Source organism: Zootoca vivipara, chromosome 4 (assembly GCF_965207765.1).
Source record: "Zootoca vivipara chromosome 4, rZooViv2.hap1.1, whole genome shotgun sequence".
In the NCBI taxonomy this organism is placed as follows: domain Eukaryota; kingdom Metazoa; phylum Chordata; class Lepidosauria; order Squamata; family Lacertidae; genus Zootoca; species Zootoca vivipara.
In genome coordinates, this window is record NC_142587.1 from 32,427,002 (window position 1) to 32,443,498 (window position 16,497).

The 16,497-nt window shown below is 43.0% G+C and overlaps 1 protein-coding gene across 1 annotated transcript in view; it reads left to right on the forward strand.

Annotated features, from left to right (window-relative positions):
• The window catches only part of JADE3 (jade family PHD finger 3), a 39,215-nt gene that overhangs the window by 18,372 nt on the left and 4,346 nt on the right, over window positions 1-16,497 (forward strand). Inside the window, exons 2-9 of the mRNA XM_035114259.3 lie at window positions 3,224-3,283; window positions 5,807-5,889; window positions 8,368-8,525; window positions 10,854-11,044; window positions 12,531-12,742; window positions 14,047-14,214; window positions 14,415-14,531; window positions 15,990-16,463. Of these exons, the coding sequence (XP_034970150.1) occupies window positions 3,235-3,283; window positions 5,807-5,889; window positions 8,368-8,525; window positions 10,854-11,044; window positions 12,531-12,742; window positions 14,047-14,214; window positions 14,415-14,531; window positions 15,990-16,463 (1,452 nt within the window). The 5' untranslated portion in view covers window positions 3,224-3,234. The remainder of the gene's footprint in view (window positions 1-3,223; window positions 3,284-5,806; window positions 5,890-8,367; window positions 8,526-10,853; window positions 11,045-12,530; window positions 12,743-14,046; window positions 14,215-14,414; window positions 14,532-15,989; window positions 16,464-16,497) is intronic.

The following is a 16,497-nucleotide window of genomic DNA, read 5'->3' on the forward strand; positions in this document are numbered from 1 at the left end:
TATTTTATTTTTCTCCCTGACATTTAGGTATGGTTAGGAATGCTTTATGAAACATAATTTTGAGGGACTCTGTAAATAGTCTGAAAGAGACCATTTACAGGAGCGGGTGTGGATCAATTCAGTGCTTTGGACGGTGTGTGTGTGTGTGTTTGTGACCTCTGAGAACCTCATGTAATAACACAAAAAGTATAATCAATATTTAGAAAGAAATGTAAGCTGCTTGGTTTGTCGTGTTTGTTCTGCCACTGCTATTTTGGGCTTTTGGTTGCCAAGTCTATATTTAGAAGCTTTTCACAGTGTATGGTAGTTTACTACCAGCATATGAGTGTCTGCCTTGCTGAATATAATTGAAATAATCAGTAATAATAATCAATCATAATCATAATTGAAGCAATCAAGCGTAAGATTTAAGAGTTGGGGGAAATGATAGGATTTCTGCCACCTCCACCATATTAAGAAAAAGTGGTGTGAATGGATGGGGAAGGGAGGCATTATAGTTCAGCCAGCCACTATCTGATGGAAGATGACGAGCAAGGAGATCTGGCTAGAGGACCTGGCATTTTTTGTGTATAGAAAGAGAGCAGAGGCTATCCTAGATCAAGATGATAGTCCTATAGTAGTGTGGATGTTTATTCTTATTATTTGTATATTTATTTATACCCTGCCTTTTTCTCTGACAGGACTTGTAGCAGCTTACAACAAAAACAAGAACCACTAACAGCAGAAAAGTCAATCATTAAAATACAATTATGCATTGGGAGCATTAAAACTATATGAAATCTGTTTAAAACATACCAACAAGTAGCAAAAAAAGAGAGAGCAAAGGATGGCACTGGTCCTATATATACAGTGGTACCTCTGGTTACGAACTTAATTCGTTCCACAGGTCTGCTCTTAACCTGAAACAGTTCTTAACTTGAGGTACCACTTTTGCTAATGGGGCCTCCCGCTGCCACCGCACAATTTCTGTTCTAATCCTGAGGTAAAGTTCTTAACCCAAGGTACTACTTCCGGGTGAGCGGAGTCTGTAACCCGAAGTGTTGGTAACCTGAGGTGTTTGTAACCCGAGGTATCACTGTAATTGAAAGCAGACAATCCCCCAAAGCCTGCTGGAAGAAGAAAACCTTCACCTGCCACTTGTTGTAATTCTATATTGAATACCTTTTACTGCTAGAAACCAATGGCATAGGCAGAGGGGGAAAGTGTTGTTAAAGATTAATGCCACATCCTTGTTTCTTCCAAACCACTCTGGTATTACTAGTCCAGCGTTTCTCAACCGCTGTTCCGCGGCACACTAGTGTGCCGCGAGACGCTGGCTGGTGTGCCGCGACGAGAAGGGCGATTTGCAGCTCGGCCAGGCGGCAAGCCACGTCCCGGTACACATGGCTGTTGCGAAAGTTGCCGTCCAGGGCGCTCTGCACGTCCGCCTCCCCCCAGATCTCCAGCAGAGCCCGAGTCTCCAGGTCCAACCACAGGAAGCCGCGCGTGTTTGTGATCATCCTGGCGGAGGCGGCCCACCCACCCGGGCGGCCGCGATGGCCGCGCTCGGACGGGAAGGGGCATTCAATGGCAGGCAGGCGGGGGCCAGCCGCCCGCCTCGCCGCAGCCCCTCCTCCCGCAGCTCCCCCTCTCAGCGTCCCCGGCAAGGCAGCAGTTGCGGCGGCCGAGATCCCATCCCTTCTCTCGCCGGCGGCGCCTCACGCGCCCCGCTCTCCGCTTCTAGTCCACCAACCGAAACTTTCCACACGCAACGAACGGGGCCGCCGGTGGCGGCCTGACGGGCCTGGCTTTCCTCAGCCTCGTCTGCGGCTGTTGCTCCCTCGCCTCAGGCGGTGGGAGCTCAGTGGCGGAGGGGGCTGCGCTTCGAGGCCCATCGCCTTGCGGAGGCCGGAGGCCGCGGGGCTCGGAGAAGAAGCGGCGGCTGCCGAGAAGAAGGCGGGCGCCGAGGCTGAGCAGCACCGGCACGTCCTCTTTCCCCTCTCCGCTCGCTCCCTGGTGGGCCCAAGCACAAAGCAGCGAGGGTGTCTGTCGCACAACTTCAGTGGTGGTGGGAAGAGGGGGGCAGGAAGGTAAGAACAATAGGCAATGGTCTCCTCCCGAGGAAAAGGCGTCGCGTACCTATAGGGCGGCACAGAGTTGGTGTGCCTCGTGATTTTTTTCATGGAACAAGTGTGCCGTGGCGCAAAAAAGGTTGAGAAACACTGTACTAGTCAACACTCGCAAGCAAGATTAGATTCAGCAGATACCACTGAGGATGGATGCTGTTTTTGTACTGATTTCATTGCACCCAGGCAGGTAGATGCAGGCAGAACTAAGCTGGGTTTAGATTTATGAACACCTTTCCTGCTGGTATTCTTTGACATGTATTGGTCAGCTAAGCCATCCATCTGCCCGGATGGATGATATAAGCACAGGCACAAAGAGTAGAATGGTTTTTAAGTTGCATAGTAATGACCTTTGTGATTGTCCCTATTCATGTGGTGGCATTGCTTTTGCCATTATGGCCATGGTAGTGAACCCATAATGAAGCAGGCCGCATGCTGCTACTATAAAATCTAAAGGGCACTCCAGTAGTTATGATAATTTGTATATAGAAGTTATAAATACTAAACTTTCTTTAGTGTTTGACTTTCCTGTTGAAGATTGAATGTTTAGTTATACTCTCTCCCTTTCAATGCCCTGAATCCTTCTCTTTATTAATCTAGTGGCAGGTTGACTTTGCTTGATACGAATCTTTAACCAGCACATTGAGGTTCAGTGGATCAGTCAGTACTGCTTGTTTATTACAACAAGTAACTTGTGATCTGACACTATACAGTGGTGCCTCGCTAGACAAATTTAATTCGTTCCACGAGTCAATTCTTATAACGAAAAATTCGTCTAGCTAATCCCATAGGAATGCATTGATTTTTTTTTTGTCCATTGGAACGCATTAATTGGATTTCAATGCATTCCTATGGGAAACCACAACTTGCTAGACAAGTTTTTCGTAAAACGAATTCATCTAGCGAGGCAACCTCCCCTCGAAAAATCCTTTCGTTAAGTGAAAAATTTGTCTTACAGGGCGTTCATCTAGCGAGGCACCACTATGCTGGAAAGCTCCCTTTGGAAAATCCTCTCTCTTTTTGTACAATTTCTCCAGGCAGCATTAATTTGTGTATGGTTTTACTGTGTGTTTTCATGGCATGTGATGAATTTAACCAACGATATCTTTTCTCTCTAGGATGCGTCAGGATGAAACGCCACAGGCATCTAAGCAGCAGTGACAGTTCAGACAATGAAAGTAAGTAATGTGATCTAGTCTTCCTTTGATCTGACACTGTTTCCTGTGGTTTCCTCCTCTGGTTTGAGGGCAAACCGTTGCACTTTTTTATGGCTTTTTTTTAAAAAAATTCTCGTTTGATTTCATTTTCTCTTGCTCATTGTGGTATTCAGTTTTATCAGAGAGGGCTTGGGGAAACGTAAGAAACCCAACGCTGCGTAGAATAATGTTGTTGTTTTGTAACAATCTTTATTTAGAATGTAAAAGGTGCCTGAAGAGAGAGCTATTATTTATTGTGTGGGCTCTGTTTTCTAAACTGATAAACTGCTGCAGCCTCAGTTTTTGTAGCTGGAGTCAATCAGTCAGGGCTGTTCCCTCCCAGGCCAGATGGAAAGGGGCTAGCCAGGCAGGAAGCAGAGCTCTTGCAGGACTCGCAGCCAAGATGGTCCAATTCTGTCCTCCTGTTCCTGTTCTGTCCTCCTGTTCTTGTTTCCTGTTTACCAGGCTTTTATTTATTTTATTTTATTTATTTATTTATTTAATTCCTGTATTACCAGGCTTTTATTTCAACACCGTTTGCTTCTGGGATATAAAACTGTTTTCCCCTCCATATTCATTTGCTCATCTAATTGTCAGTAGACGATACCATCCTATGGCTTGTTTATAATAAATTTTCAGAAGGTACCGTGTTTCCCCTTTTTTAATATGTAGTCATAAAGTAAGCCATGGCAGCATGTTAGCATTAATGAAATATAAGACATCCCCTGAAAATAAGACATACCTCCATGCCGTGTAGAGCAAGACCGCCGAGCGCCCCAGCCTGCCAGCGGGACCCAGCCAGCCAGTGGGGCCTGGAACCGGCTGCTGATGCTGCTGCAGCAGCGAGCGTGTGGAGCGCCTGAGCCAGCAGCCTGGCCTCTTCTTCTTCTTCTTTTTTGCCTGGCCGAGGAGGTGCGGCTGCAGAGCAGAGTGCCCTGCAACCCTAGGCGAAGCACAGCGGCCTGGCCTCTTTTTTTTTTGCCCGGCCGAGGAGGCGCGGCTGCAGAGCGGAGCGCCCTGCAACCCTGGGTGGAGCACGGCGGCCTGGCCTCTTCTCTTTTTTTTTTTTTTGCCTGGCTGAGGAGGCGCGGCTGCAGAGCAGAGCGCTCCGCAGCGCCGAGCGCTTGGAGCGCCCTGCAGCGCTGGGCAGAGCGCAGCGGCCTGGCCTCTTCTCTCTTTTTTTTGCCCGGCCAAGGAGGCCTGCCGCCCAGCCGCCAGAACCGGAGGCTGCAGAACGGAGCACTCTGCAGCACCGAGCGTTCGGAGCACCCTGCAGCGCTGGTCAGAGCACAGCGGCCTGGCCTTTCCTTTCTTTCTTTTTTGCCATGCCGAGGAGGCCTGCCGCCCCGCCGCCGGAACCAGAGGCTACAGAGCAGAGCGCTCCGCAGCGCCGGGCAGAGCGCCGAGCAAGTGGCTTGCTGCCTCGGTGCCTGGAACCGGCGGCTGCTGCAGCGCCACGCAGAGCGCCCAACAGCACCCCGAGCCAGCGGCCTGGCCCCGCCGAGGAGGCCTTGAGGTACAAGACATCCCCTGAAAATAAGACACCGCCTGTTTTTTTGAGGAAAAAAGTTATAAGACGGTGTCTTAAAAAGGGGGAAACATGGTATCTCAGAATTAAGAACATTCCATAACTTCTCCTTGGGGTGGATCATGCCAACTTGTTGGCTGTCATGAGTCATTCATAGGCCTTTGTGTTTCTTTATAGTACTCAGCAGCCCACCCGCATCCATATAACACAGGCAACATTTATTTTTATTTTTATTATTTTATTTATGATTTTCAGTTTTATACATTTCAATAATTTTAGCATTTCAAAACTTGACTTCCTTCCCCCTCTTTCTGCGGTTCCTTAAATTTGTTTTTTATATTTTCTGCATATTTACTAATTTATTCATCTGCTTTAAATATATATAAAAAACTACTGGATAGTACAGTAATCCTGCCAATATTCTTCTCTGTTTACAGTTTATTTGTAAATATTCAATAAACCATTTCCATTCTTTTATAAAAAGTTTGTTATCTTGATTTCTTATTTTTCCGGTAAGTTTTGCCATTTCTGGATATTCTATAAGTTTTTGTATACTTTCTTCTGTCGCTGTGACTTCTTCTTCTCTCCACTTTTGGGCAAGCAACATTCTTGCTGCTGTAGTCGCATACATGAATAAATTTCTATACAGTTTGGGTAGTTCTGTCCCTATAATTCCCAAAAGGAAAGCTGCTGGGTTTTTTAAACAAATGTTATTTTAAATGTTTAAACACAGGCAACATTGTTGTTGTTGTTGTTGTTGTTGTTGTTACATGGTCCACTTGTTTTGTCCCTTTGGACACTTATCCTTGAAAAGTTGAAGCAACTGTTTAAGAAAAACAGGCCCATAATTGTAAGCAAAATTTCTAGTTTATGTTGCCTAAGATACCATTTCTGAATGCAATTCTCTGTATTTTTATTAATATCCTGGTGTTGCAGCAGCATTTAAATTGTCTCCATCTTTTCCTCTGTTTATACAGGTCCTTCTACTTCTTTCTCCTTTTGTTCCAAGTACAGAAGCAAGTCAAAAACACCAGCAAATGAACAAAAGAAACCTGCTGAGGTAAGAGTAATTCTCACATTCTTAGGGTGCTATTCAACTACATTTTTTTCACTATTGCAAGAAGAATTTCTCCCCTCTCCTCACACAAACCTCAAATTTTCTCTTGAGGTTTTGGGGACAGATTTGGAGGGTGCCACGGGGGGAGGGGGGAGATAGTTTTGTTGTACAAGAATTTCTTCATTCTTGTTGTTTCCCTTTTAGAGGCGAAGGAAGGAAGAACGAACGAACTTGTCCCATTTGAGTTCAATGGGATTAAAGCCCATCTATGTTTAAGGATTAGGGACTGTAGTAAAATGGGTCATAATTCTCTGAATCTACCTGGTAAGAGCAGTTGAAGAGAAATTGAGGACCCAAGGTAGCAGGTGCCACTGAAGAGAATTTCTTGTGTTTTCTTTCCTTCTCCCTTATTGCTGGTATATGACTTTATTGCCACCCCTGCCTGTAGGGCTGTGGCAGACTTCTGCACAAGCCATTAAGGCTTCCATTTTTCTTAGGAGTATTTGAGTCCCTAATGTTATGAGACTGTCCCCAGGTACTTCTTCCCCAATTTACCTTAGGCACAGTTTCAATTTTGGCATCTCTTACTATCAACTGAAAACAAGAGTTATGAAAATACTAGTTGACCAAACACATAATTCTGAAAAAGATTTAAATGCATAACTTCTGAGTAATATATAAAAATACAGAATGCACATATCTTTTCTCCCTTTTCTGGATTTACCCTAAAGGTGGGCCGGAGCAGGCCAAATACTTACATAACGTCTTCCTTTAATTCATATCTATGGGACAAATTTGTAATGCCCTATTTCTTGGAACTGCATGTCTCTTCTTACCCAGAGGGCCAAACTAGTCAATAAATGCTTGCACATTTTAAATGTGTATTGTTTTTACTTTAGAAATAACAGACAAGGGTATGAGTGGAATTGCCCTGCATAGGGGGGGCTATAACCTCTTTTCATTCTGCTCTGTGGTCCTGGTGAAACCCACCCTTCCCACAACACACAAAAAGAGGAAAGATGATACTGATTTAGAGTGCAAAACAAAAGCCCCTTTCAGGAATTTAATGCATAACAGGATGAACTGCATGTAGAATAAGAAACAGGGCTGTGCTGCTGATCCTGCCCCATTGTCCAGCTGGGCTAGCATGGGAGGTGAGGGACACGGGTAGATTGGCTGTGTTTTATCAAGATTGGACCAGTGGCAGGTTCCTGCTCTCAGTTGCACAATGGGCGGTATTCAGCTAACAGTTACGGTAGCGCAGTGATTTTTAGTTGGGCAGTGTAACTTCTCCACCCTCTCCTCTCCCCATGCACCCCCTAAATCTGCTCCAGGTTTCCCAACCTCTCCAGAGCAGATTTGAGAACACAGGAGAAGAGAAGGCCAGGAAATTTCATTGTGCAGCTAAAAGTGGTTGCACTAGCCCAACTGTTTAGTTGTGGTGGAGTCTCCTTCTTTGGAGGTCTTTAAGCAGAGGCTTGACAGGCATATATCAAGAATGCTTTGATGGTGTTTCCTGCTTGGCAGGGGGTTGGACTGGATGGCCCTTGTGGTCTCTTCCAACTCTATGATTCTATGACTACATCCAAATGTGTTTTATTTGCCTAAATGATCACTTTTAACGTAGAGGTACTTCCTTGGAGAACTTGCCAGACAACTTCAGCTTATCTAAACCCTTTTAAAAAAGTTCAGTATGAAAGTTCAGGGGTTAACCCCCTACAGAAATGGAAAATTACTTGCTGAATGCCTAATGCCATTACAATTACTTCTGAAGACAGATGAAATACAGATGACAGTAGATTATGTCAGTGATGGGTAGGTGTCTCATTTGCCTTTAAGCTGTGCTGTTAAATGCAAACTCGGAGTTAGTTTTATCCATTGAAATCTTCGAGCGTGAAAGTATCAAAACGAACAAACTATTCTACCTTACTGCTAAAATGAAATTAAATCTTCAGTTGCAACTTGCGGGGTTGCAGGATTTGAAAGAGACAACATTCCTGCAATCCAGGGGAGATGCTAGAGACTATTACAATTTTTAACAGATTGAACTTTTCCACCCAACCTCCCAAGTTGTGAGCAAGTCTTTTACTTTCTCCTTGTCTCTTTCCTGGTCACCTGCAGTTACTTGGATTCTGGACCTCCCCAAAGCTGGGGATATCCCTTATCTACATAACTCTGGAAGATCCCATTCACGCTTTACCCTCTAGGATTTGTGTGGTAAAGCAGAACAGGGTGGTCCACTTGCTTTGATTACAACTGCAGCAGTCCATGATTCTAAATAGTTGGGGAATTAGGTGTTCCTTCCTTTATGCTTTGCAGGAAAGGATTGATCAGTATGGTTCTGACAACTGTTTAACATGGCCTCTTGGATAATCATTAGACCATGGTACATTATTAATTTGTATTGTTAAAGAAGAAGAAAAATAAGTTATTGGACTGTTTCTTCCCAAGTATTAATGCTGTCTTTGCCTTCACCTGCAGGTGTTTCGAAAGGACCTCATTAGTGCCATGAAACTCCCAGATTCTCATCATATTAACACAGATGAATATTACCTCTTTGCGGACACGTGGAAACAAGAATGGGAAAAGGGTGTGCAAGTCCCAGCCAGCCCAGACACGATTCCACAACCTTCTCTCAGGTAATTTTTATTAAATAGTTGTTGGGACTGAACTGCATTTAATTTTGGGGTAGCAATATGAATATACTGGGCAGCATTCGTGTCATGTAAACAATAATCAATCGTTTACTACTTTTGTTGCGCAGAGTAGATTTTTGATCAGGTGAGGCTGCAATTTTAAAAGAAGTATTAAGGTCCACAACAGACAAATGTATTCTGACCACATAGTCAAAGAGGTAGTATACTGCATTATTTCAGCATAACTCAGTACTGTTCCAGCAGTTGTGGTGGATGATGTACACTGCAGTTTTCCAAATATACAAGACAGTTCTGTGGAGTACACAAAGTTGGGTGTGGTGGTAGAATGGATAAGGATGCATTAACCTGAGCTAGTCTTATGTATACTGTATAAAGATCACCAGATACATTTGCTTAGTAGTGGCTCATGCCTAAGTACCTTTGTCCCATTCTATTTTTGGCTTTCTTTTCTTCCTCTGATGTATGATATGGTCACAACTCAAGAGGGAACATTAGGCAATGTGGAAAAAATTCTGTATGGTTGTTCAATAAATAATTTACTTTTGTGGGTTGTTGTTTTTTGTTTTTGTTTTAATGATCCCTATATTTGAGTGTAGGAAAGAGGTTTGCTGATAGTTCAGAATGGGCTTTTGGCATGTGCTCCTGTAGTTTATAGGGATGCGGGTGGCACTGTGGTCTAAACCACTGAGCCTCTTGGACATGCTGATCAGAAGGTCGGAGGTTCGAATCTGCACAATGGGGTGAGCTCCTGTTGCTCTGTCCCAGCTCCGGCCAACCTAGCATTTCGAAAGCACACCAGTGCAAGTAGATAAATAGGTGGCGGGAAGGTAAACAGTGTTTCCGTGCGTTCAGGCGTCTGCCACAGTGTTCCATTGCACCAGAAGCAATTTAGTCATGCTGACCACATGACACAGAAAGTGGTCTGTGGACAAACGCCGGCTCCCTTGGCCTGAAAGCGAGATGAGCGCCACAACCCCATAATTCCCTTTAATTGGACTCAACCGTCCAGGGGTCCTTTACCTTTTACCTGTAGTGTGTAGCAGTACTCTGTTAGGAGCATGGCATTGTCCTAATGCATTCCTTGGTCAAAAGCAAGGGTGGCTAACCCACAGGTCATATACGGACTCCTCCTTTCCAAAAAGACTTTGTGGCCCCCAAGGACCCCATGAAAATGATTTATTTATTTATCTGTTTACTCACTTTTTGTGTCTGGGTACCCCTTTCTTAATTGTGCTTTTCTGGGCAGCAGTCCCTAAAAATCTGTTTGATTTGAATGCTGCATCCAGATTAGTACAACTATCACTGCTGGTGCTGTTGTCAGCTGACAAAAAATATATGAAATGATCGGCTGAAGAACAGCCCAAGGCATTGGAATGGTCTGTCTGAGCTCACTTGGTGATTGCTGTGTAGAATGGACTCTGAGATGGAGGGAGAGAATGGGTGGAGATGTAAACGAAGAAATGGATGGGAGGCAGAAGGAAAACTGTAGAAAAAGCTGCTGATGGGGAAAACATTAATGGATTATGGTGGATGGGGGGCGTGAATTCATACTTGTCCAGAGCATAATTTGTTTAGTAGTCGCAGAAGGCAAAGAAATTAATTATTGGGGAAAGGGGTGTGCATTATTATTGTTTCTTAATGAACAAAAAAGTCAATCAGCTGGTTGCAGGTGTGGGGGTGGCAGAAATTTTGCATCCCTGTTTGTATCCTGATCCCAGTACTGAGCAGATGTTTAAATCTCTTCTCTGCTCAGTGTCAGGTCTGGAGTATGGTTTGGGATACAGATCTCTTCCTCTAAGTGCACCTGTCAGGTGAGCATGCTGTGTATCTGTGCTGAGGTGTGTGTGAGAGAGAGAGACAGAGACAGAAAGAGGTTGTGCTGTGTGTTTGTAAAAGAGGGAAGTAGCATGGAAAGATTCGAATAGCTTGGGCAAAATGTCCTATGTATTGGGAGAGAATGGGGTGGGAATTAATAAGGAATGGAGGTGTGGAAGTTAGTACGAAAGAAATTAAGGGAAATAAATAAGAAATAAGGATTGAAGGGCTAGGTTCTGCCTTTTCCCACTATTTCATTTTAGCCATGCCTACTTTGACATGGGCCTCCTCCACTGGCCATTGTGACCCTCAGCCTGGAAAATGTCCATACCCGATGCACCAATGCACATTGTCCCTTTTGCTTGACCCATGCATTCCATTGTAACACAGATTTTTATGATCAATTAGGGGCATCAAATACCTGGCTTCCCAATTTGCAGAAGTGGCCTTTCACCAAATGACTTACAGCTCACTTTAATTACTATATCATTTTAGAGTCGTAGCGGAAAAAGTAAAGCAAGTACTATATACGCGGCCTAGAAAATACATTCGTTGTTCAAGTCAAGAGCCCACTGAACCTGGCTATATCAACATTCTGGAACTGGCAGAATCGATGTGTCGTTATGACTTGGATGATATGGACATCTTCTGGCTTCAGGAAGTAAATGAGGAGCTTGCCGAAATGGGTGAGAGTGATGACAAATGCAATTACTAGAGCTACAATGAATTTTTAAAACTGAATCTTTAGTCAACTGCGCTGATTTAAGGCTTTTTTGCTGCTGCTGCTGCTTCTTTAAAAAAAAAGAATCAATTGTTTAGAAAGAGAATTTTAGTTGGTATTCAAGCAGTCTTCTGCAGCCATGCTTCAGAGACATTTAACTGCGTCTAATTATTTTGAGGAACTTCCATGTTTTTAATATGTTTCCTAAGATAGAGGTGAATACTCAAGCAAAGCTGTACCTTAATTCTTTGGAAATCCATGGAAGAATGTGCATTTTATGCCAGGACTCTAGGAGTAATAAAAACAATGTATATGGAAAAATACCAATCAGGTAATAATGGAAGTCAGTATTCCTACTGAATTGTATTTGCTAATACTCAGATCTTAATGACCTGAGAAAATGGCAACTTTGCAGACTTGTACTTTGTGGCTCCAGGAGAGAGGCAGGATTATGCCACTCTTGTAAATCAGAGAAGACACTATCTTGATGGCTTGTTTATGAGTCCAGTTGAGACTTAAAAATTAGGGGAAAAATAATTAACTTGATGTGGCAGATTCTTTTCAATGTAGTATTCATAAGCAACATGTTTCTAATCTGAATGGGAAAAGGTAATGAGATTTCAATGAAGTTGAACAGGCTTTTTGTTATGTTAAGAGGCAATTTCCTTAAAACAATGGCTTGGTTCAAACATAATGCACATTATGAAACCATGGATTAGCCTTATGTGTGAACTCAGTCCAGTTTATTGGCAATGGTAAAAGTTTCTGATTAACCAAGGTTTGTAGCTGGGTTATAAACCTTGCTTAACGTCAAGCATAGCTTTGCATTGTATGTAAACCTAGACCACTTCCTTAACTATGGCTATGGAGCTGTCGCTCCCCAAAAGCTACTGGAGCTGAAGTTGGAAGAGCAACAAAAAATTCCAACTGTCCTCACTGGTGCTTTTAACTATTCTGTGATGTTAAACTTTGGTTATATGTGATCATCCGCCAGACACCTTAGTGTTAATGATGGTTTAGCATAAACAATGCTATGCTATGATGTCATAGGTAAAAATCAATTTTGTGCATTATTACTGACATCTTAGCTGCTACTTTGAATATATGTAGGTTGTCTGAATCTTAGGGAATAGGACTTTCAATCTAGGTATTTGAATATTTTTATATAGGAATATAAGAATTAAGAAAGGCAGGATAACAGTGCTTTAAATAAGTCCACCTACAATTGGTTTCACTTTTCATGTACCTGCATTTGTTTAAGATACTGTATTTATATATCAGATTAATGCAATGTAGATCTTAAGTCTTTCAAAACTTGGATTGAAATTTAAGTAAGTCTCACACAAATGAGGGAGGGAGACAACCTATTGTCGGTGCAATGCTTTAGGAAATGAGGGTGCTTTTTGTTCCTTTATCTAGTATTTCTTTATTTTGCTTTAATTCTCCTGCAGGTTGTGGGCAGCTTGATGAGAACACAATGGAGAAAATGGTGGAAGTCCTGGAACGTCACTGTCACGAGAACATGAACCATGCCATTGAGACAGAGGAGGGGCTGGGTATTGAATATGATGAAGATGTCATCTGTGATGTTTGCCGGTCCCCTGACAGTGAAGATGGGAATGATATGGTGTTTTGTGACAAATGCAACATCTGTGTGCATCAGGTTAGTGCTAGCAGAGGTTTTGAAAATGCTTCATTCTTTTGGGAATGGGATTACAATGGAACCTTGGTTCTCAAACAGCTTAGTTGACGAACAAATCAGAACCCAAATGCTGCAAACCTGGAAATAAATGCTTTGGTTTGCAAACTGTTTTTGGAAGCCGAATTTCTGATGTGGCTGTCAGCTATTGTTTCCGGGGTGGCTGCACCAATTGCAAGCCGCGCCTTGGTTTTTTAACGTTTCGGAAGTCGAACGGACTTCTGGAATTGATTACTGTACATTCGAGAACCAAGGTACCACAGTAGAATCTTTCTAGATAGCTTGCTCCAACACAACCTACCTGAAAAGCCATTGAAAAGGTGCAAGAAATCTGGCAGCCTCTGAAAAAGTGGGTCTAGAATTTTTGTTTTCCGACAGGGCTCTGTAAAATTTAACATGCAACTGCTTAAAAGAGACATGGATTGCTTTTGATCCAGTAATGTATTCAGAGGTCATGTAAATCCCCTAAATATTATGGGGAAAGTTATGAGCCATTGTGGTGTTGGAGCATTTGTCTGCCGTGCGCTTCTTCCTTTTCTGAAACCACATTTAGGGATATCAGCTAATTAAATTCCCTACAACAGGAAACAAATAGAGACGTGAAGGGTGAATTTTTAATCTTCATAAAATGATTCTTGTTAATGACAAGAGTAGAGCATGGTGCAGTGAGTGCACAGTGAGATAATGAGGGAAAGCTGATGTTTTAAATTTGTACCTAGAATTATGCCTATGCAAGAGTGCACTCTTATGACTCTTCTGGATTAATTTGGAATGTTCCAGAAATAACTGATAGGCTAATCCTTCTGGAGTCTTCCTTAGGCTATACAGACACCTTTCTAGGTCAGGGTATGCTGGTTCTAAATGCCACAGAGAGCTACTTTTCTAGATTTTGTGTGTGTGTGTGTGTGTGTGTGTGTGTGTGTGTCTATGTGTGTGAGATACACACCAATAAATAGCAAGGTTTTGGGGTTAGGGAGGCGCAGCTACCATTGGCCAACCTTTCTGAGATCAGACCTTTGGCTTCTTTGTCTTTTTGTAGAAATTCTCTGTGCAGCACTATTAATAGTGTGTGTAACTCTTTACTTGTTAGGAAAGAGTTCCTTTCCTGTTTCGTGTTTAAGACATCTGGCAAATAGTTGAATTCTCCCAAAGTGGTTTTAGTGTGTAGCATTTAAAAAATAAAAAACTATGTTGGTACTGATATAAATCAGTGATGTCTCATTTCACTTATAGAGTCGTATAAAGCAGCAGTTTGTTTTTATCCTCAGGCATGCTATGGCATCCTAAAGGTTCCTGAAGGAAGCTGGCTGTGTCGTACTTGTGTTCTAGGTATACACCCTCAGTGTCTCTTGTGTCCAAAGAGAGGTGGGGCCATGAAAGCTACAAGGACAGGCACCAAGTGGGCGCATGTGAGCTGTGCTCTTTGGATTCCAGAGGTACGAATAAGAAGTGTTTTAGCCCATCTTTAAGTAGACTAGCATGGAAGTATTTGGAATGCAATCTTCCCCTGGTCACCTAGCTGCTGTAGCTGTTATATTTGCCTTTTTACAATATGCTGAAATATAATAGCTTGATAGCTCTTTTCTGGTCATGTCAGTCATAGTAATCCATAATTTATTATTATTTTTATTATTAGGTAAGCATTGCTTGTCCAGAACGAATGGAACCAATTACCAAAGTGTCCCATATTCCACCAAGTAGATGGGCTTTAGTTTGCAGCTTATGCAAATTGAAAACTGGTGCTTGTATCCAGGTATGTGTTAATTCTGTATTGTGATCTTTGAGGCTGCAGAGCAGAAATTGCACGCTAGCAAACTCAACAGGTTCAGGGTGAAGGAACAACTGTCCTGTGCTGGGTGGAAGACAGATGCAGCAGAATAGCCTTTAGCAGTGTTTATATTTTAAGGACGCGGGTGGCACTGTGGTCTAAACCACAGAGCCTAGGGCTTGCTGATCAGAAGGTCGGCGGTTCAAATCCCCGCGACGGGGTGAGCTCCCATTGTTCAGTCTCTGCTCCTGGCAACCTAGCAGTTCGAAAGCACGTCAAAGTGCAAGTAGATAAATAGATACTGCTCTGGTGGGAAGGTAAACAGTGTTTCCGTGTGGTTTAACTAAAGCTTAGACACTACACTAGCTAAGTAGCACGATACAGGATTCACAGCTTTATGGCAGATACATAATTAAAGTAATAATGCAAGCTCTATACAAATGCTTGCATTATTACTTAAATTGTGGATCTGTCATGAAGCTGTGGATCCTATATCCTACCCTGCTACTTACTTAGCTACTGTGGTGGCTAAACGTTAGTTAAACAGTTTTTGCAGAAGTCAAGTTATCTTGCTTTGCACATCATGTTAAACCATAGTTAGGTTTAATATGTGGTTTAATGTGGATGAGCAGTGCACACTGCTCAAAGTTTCTAATTCACTTTCCCTCACAACTGGCCACAAACCATAAGCAACTTTACTTGTCTTGTCGCCCAAGCCCAGGGTCATTATTTGCTTTCTCTCCAAACAAACCTCAAGTGATAACCAAGCTTTGTTATTTGTTTACTGCTCATGGTTTGTTTTGGGGAAACCAACCACAAGCTCTGATTTGGATCGCATGTGAAGCCAAGGCAGGTATTTTTTTTAATCCCGCCATGGTGCAGCCAGGAATGGGGAAAGAGCAAAGTGGGGACTTGATTAGCTTGCACAAGCATACTGCTCGGTCATGAAAAGCCATAGTTAAACATTACCTATGGCTTATTGTGATTTCAAAACACAGCCATTATGCCAAATTGCTGCTGAGGCTTTATCGTGAACCAAGCATTCCCCATGGTGTTGGAATGCTGGAGCTTATACAGAAGAAACAAATGATTGAATAGGCTGTTTTTCATTAACAGTGTGTGTTGCCTCTTCTGAAAGTGTATACCTGTATGCATAGCTTGTAACTCCTAAGATAAAGTACTTAAACATCAATCTTTTATAACCTGTATTTCTTAAGAATCTTTAGTGGAACAGAATTGTTTTTGTTTTTTGTCTGAAGGTTACCATTCAGACTTCTAACCTGTGAATAAACAATCTTTAAAGTAAAGTTGTGTCTTCTGAACACCGCCTGTGAAACTCTGTGCACATGTGTAATAATAAAAGGCCTGTGATACTTTCTAAGCTTTCACTGGCTGGTTTTCTTCCTCTGATGCTTACTGGTGGTGGTTTCCTTCACTCAACAGTGCTCCGTGAAGAGCTGCATTACTGCCTTTCATGTCACATGTGCCTTTGAGCAGAGCCTGGAGATGAAAACAATCCTGGACGATGGTGATGAAGTCAAGTTCAAGTCGTACTGCCTAAAACATAGCAAAACCAAGCAGAGCTTGATGCCCGACGCAGACGTTAATCCCAAGAGCACAGCAGACCAGAAGCAGACCGAGAGCGAGAAAACCAGTTTGCGTGCTCAGAAACTTCGGGAACTGGAGGAGGAGTTCTACTCCCTAGTGAGGATTGATGACGTCGCAGCAGAACTTGGCCTCCCTAAACTCACTGTGGACTTGATCTATAATTACTGGAAACTAAAACGGAAAAGTAACTTTAATAAACCATTATTTCCTCCCAGGGAGGATGAAGAAAACGGCTTGGTTCAGCCAAAAGAAGATAGCATTCATACTCGAATGAGGATGTTCATGCACTTGAGGCAGGATCTAGAGAGGGTAAGGAGGAGAGGGGGGAAAGTGGCAAACGATA